This window comes from Boleophthalmus pectinirostris, unplaced genomic scaffold (assembly GCF_026225935.1).
Source record: "Boleophthalmus pectinirostris isolate CB_2022bp ecotype Guang Dong unplaced genomic scaffold, ASM2622593v1 HiC_scaffold_15, whole genome shotgun sequence".
NCBI classification, from domain to species: Eukaryota; Metazoa; Chordata; class Actinopteri; order Gobiiformes; family Gobiidae; genus Boleophthalmus; species Boleophthalmus pectinirostris.
In genome coordinates this window covers 2,214,984-2,219,696 of record NW_026571070.1, presented here as the reverse complement: position 1 = coordinate 2,219,696, position 4,713 = coordinate 2,214,984, and the positions used below count along the sequence as shown (strand labels likewise).

At 42.2% G+C, this 4,713-nt stretch overlaps 1 protein-coding gene across 1 annotated transcript in view; it reads right to left on the bottom strand.

Annotated features, from left to right (window-relative positions):
* Positions 1 to 1,624: 1,624 nt before the first annotated feature.
* LOC129408189 (pregnancy zone protein-like) overlaps positions 1,625 to 4,713 on the bottom strand; it is a 19,625-nt gene continuing 16,536 nt past the window's right edge. The window contains 4 exon segments of the mRNA XM_055151268.1: positions 1,625 to 1,837; positions 2,152 to 2,380; positions 2,597 to 2,741; positions 2,870 to 2,984. Coding sequence (XP_055007243.1) covers positions 1,688 to 1,837; positions 2,152 to 2,380; positions 2,597 to 2,741; positions 2,870 to 2,984 — 639 coding nt within the window. The 3' untranslated portion in view covers positions 1,625 to 1,687.

The window sequence follows — 4,713 nt, the reverse complement described above, 5'->3', positions numbered from 1 at the left end:
CTAAACCAGAAAAACTAAACCAAACTAAACCAGGACTAAACCCAGAACTAAACCAGGACTAACCAGAGGACTAAACCAGACTAAACCAGGACTAAACCAGAACTAAACCAGAACTAAACCAGGACTAAACCAGAGGACTAAACCAGAACTAAACCAGAACTAAACCAGGAACTAAACCAGAACTAAACCAGAACTAAACCAGAACTAAACCAAGACTAAACCAGAACCAGGACTAAACCAGAATAAACTAAACTAAACCAGGACTAAACCAGAACTAACCAGAACTAACACCAGGACTAAACCAGGACTAAACCAGACTAAACCAGAACTAAACCAGGACTAAACCAGAACTAAACCAGGAACAAACCAGACTAAACCAGAACTAAACCAGACTAAACCAGAACTAAACCAGGACTAAACCAGGACTAAACCAGAACTAAACCAGACTAAACCTAACCAGAACTAACCAGGACTAAACCAGAACTAAACCAGGACTAAACCAGAACTAAACCAGAACTAAAACCAGGACTAAACCAGAACTAAACCAGAACTAAACCAGACTAAACCAGGGAACTAAACCAGAACTAAACCAGAACTAAACCAGACTAAACCAGGACTAAACCAGAACTAAACCAGGAACTAAACCAGGACTAAACCAGGACTAAACCAGAAACTAAACCAGGACTAAACCAGGACTAAACCAGGACTAAACCAGAACTAAACCAGGACTAAACCAGGACTAAACCAGAACCAGGACTAAACCAGAACTAAACCAGGACTAAACCAGGACTAAACCAGGACTAACCAGACTAAACCAGAACTAAACCAGGACTAAACCAGGACTAAACCAGACTAAACTAAACTAAACCAGACTAAAACCAGGACTAAACCTAAACCAGGACTAAACCAGACTAACTAAACCAGAACTAAACCAGGACTAAACCAGGACTAAACCAAGACTAAACCAGAACTAAACCAGGACTAAACCAGGACTAAACCAAGACTAAACTAGGACTAAACCAGGACTAAACCAGGACTAAACCAGGACTGAACCAGGATTGAACCAAGACTAAACCAGGACTGAACTAAGACAAGTCGGGTCTATGGAGAGGCGAGTCCGCTCACACATGATTTTCATGGGACGTTTCACCAATAAAAACTCCTGAACTGTCCTGTTACTTATGTGACATGTTCCACAGTGTGGCTTTAAAGCTCCACTGTGTCATTTTTTATTTTGTTTTTACTTTGGTTAAGCTTCTAAAAATATGTGTACTGCTACTACTACTAGCAACTACTACAACTACTACTACTACTACTACTACTACTACTACTACTACTACTACTACTACTACTACTACTACTACTACTACTACTACTACTACTACTACTACTACTACTACTGCTACTACTACTACTACTACTACTGCTACTACTACTACTACTACTACTGCTACTACTACTACTACTACTGCTACTACTACTACTACTACTACTACTACTACTACTACTACTACTACTACTACTACTACTACTACTACTAAACCTATGAGCAGGCTTGCATCTCCACAAACTTGACCCGTACTGGGCCTTGGTCTGCTTGTCTCCATGGAAACTGTTGTCTGGTTTTATGTTTGTGTTTCCGTGGGCTGACACAGTGAGCGCCTCCAGAAGGTTCCGCAGTGTGTCTTTACTGTGGTGTTGCCGTGTTACCGAGGGAGGAGGCGAGCAGGATCCAGCTCAGGGTCTTGCGCTCGTTGCCGCAGAGACACGACCTGTACTGGTCTGAGGACAGAGGCGTGAGGGTGAAGCCAGCAGAGGGCGCCGCCTGCACGTCCATCTGAAGAACAGAGAACACAGGTCACACTGCACCTGTGCCCACGAGCAAGACACTCACATGACACTGGGACAACTGTGACCACAAGGACTGAACCAGGACTAAAACAGGACTAAAACAGGACTAAAACAGGACTGAACCAGGACTAAAGCAAAGTTATGGTTATACCTGAGCCTGAACCTCAACCTACTACTACAACTTTTACATGACTACCATGACTACTACTAATACAACTACTACTGCTACTACTACTACTACTACTACTACTACTACTACTAGTACTACAACTACTACTACTACTACTGCTCGTGCTGTACCATGATGCAGGACTGGAGGTAGTTGAAGACCGTGGCCTTCAGGATGAAGCTCTCTCCTCGGATGATGGAATAGGGCAGGACCTGCTCCAGGAAGAAGGGCTGGAACACGGTGAGCTGCTGCCGGGCTGCCAGTCCGATTCCCTGATCCGAGGACAGGCAGAAGGCGTCCGTCTCCCAGGACGTGATCGTGTCTGGGACGGAGACGGACAGAGACGCCTGGCCCGAGGGTCTGGAGGATCACCACCAGGATTAAACCAGGACTAAACCAGAGCTAAACCAGGACTAAACCAGGACTAAACCAGGAATAAACCAGGACTAAACCACAGCTAGACTAGGATTAAACCACGGCTAGACCAGAGTTAGACCAGGACTAAACCAGGATTAATCCAGGATTAAAATAAAACCAAGACTAAACTGGGACTAAGCGAGGAGTGTGCAGACTCACCCCACTTCCATAAGGTCCCAGATCCAGGTCTCGGGGAAGAAGGTCCGGACCGTGACGATGGGAGGAGGAGGAGGAGGAGAATCACTGTCATACTCTATTAGCGCCTCAGGAATTATCATATTCATCATCACAGGAATATCTGAAACTGAAAATTAGGAGTGAACCAGGACTGAATCAGGACTGACCCAGAACTAAACCAGGGCTGAACAGGACTGAGTCAGAACTAACCCAGTACTTTTCTTATTGTTGTTATAGTTGTAAAGTGATACTCACACCTGATGCCGGTTCTGTACAGTCCGGGGGACTGCCCGTGGTACTCGATCCCTCTGAAGTTCACACAAGAGGGCGTCCGGATGAAGAGGTTGGTCACCAGTTTGAGTCCTCGCTTCTGTAACACGAGAGAGAAAACCACACTGAACCATCACACAAATCCAGAGGGGAACCCTCAGGGCCTTAAAGGTATTCAGTGAATGCCCAAGAAAAAAAAATTGAAAGAATTTTTGTACTACTAATATATTTTTTCAATAGTTTTTATTCAGTGAGTAATAAACACAACACTTCTACACTGAAAAAACGGTCTGAGGGGGGTTGCTCAAATTGCAAAAACAAATTTGACAACAATAACATCACTTTTTTACGTTTCTCTGTCAAGCATGTTTAAATCTTACAAAGGTCACTTGATTGTGGCCGAATGTGAGACCTGCATATTTTAATCAGGTTGAGGAAACATGACTTTATTATAATCTCTGGTGAGGCTCCTCCCTCTGGAATTCTCCTCCCCAAAACTTTTGGAGGGAAAATTCAGATGTAGCAGGACACAGGAGAGTTACAGGAGCAGAGACACACAGTGTGGAGCAGGAGGATTATGAGAACTGATCTGGAGGTAAGACTTTTTAAAGATTTTATTATGTGCTTCTCCGGCCTAGTCACTGTTAAAACATGTTTGTGGTGTTTTATTTGAAATTAGAGTTAATGTAAGGACTCCTTGAAACAAATTGTCTTTGACTCTACATCTACAAGAGTGTGACACTTGTACTAAGATTTAAATGTGTTGCTTCCAGAGTCGTCTACAAACACAGAGACGTCCAGGTTCTGCTGGAGCTGAGGGGAAGATCATGAATGTTACAGCTGATATTTCAGAAAAAAGGAAGATGTTTGAGAACAAAACACAGACCACAGATGAACAAAGTAAGTAAACCAACTAAAATTATTTTAAAATTTTTCAAAATGAACTTCCTATTGAAACAGTTATCGTGCTTCTACAGGGTGATGTGGCATTAGGAGGACTTTATACCAGATGCCCTCCCTGTTACTGTGTTTAGAGGAAGAAAAGCAGCACATGGTGAGTTTTGTTTCTGCAGATACACTTCTAATGTTCTTGTGATTCTGTTCTGGTCCATTACAGGTACTTTAAATGTATTTAAACATGTACAACACAGTAGATCATCAGAATGTGATCATCATGTGTTATTCGTGTGTCCACAGGCAGAGACCAGAGCTTCTTCACTGGAATAAATCTTCACACTGTCCAGCTCCAAACTGTGTGTCTCTGTCCCTGTGCTCTTTGTGTTTGATTCTGTTTAAGACAATACAGATCTGTGGAAAACTAAAGACTGTTTTTGTATTCTTTTACAGAATTAGATCAATTAAATTAAATTATACATACTTATACATTTCATGATAAGGTACCATAAGATAAATATGCATATTCAGCATGACTTGATCAAATTTCATCAACATGAAAAAGTGATGTTCATGTTCTGAGAAAAATATGTGTAGAGGAGATCAAAATAAGTTTCAAAGCCTAAACATAATTTTATTGCATGCAACCGCTTTCCATAACTTTTACGCAAATCCAGCAACCTTTTTTTTTCAGTGTAGCTCACTGTTAAAAACTTGGACTAATATTTCTTGGGAAACAAAGGGTTAATATAATGGAATGAAATGGACCAATCACAGTTTTTCTTCCAGTGGTATCTGGGTAAATCAGTGACTCCCCGTGCAGCACTGAACTAAAGAAACACCTGCAGGACCTCCGCCTTCCTGTAGTGAAGGCCCGTGCAATAGACACATCAAGAATCTTGGACTTCCGGTCATTGCGCAATTCATACTTGGAA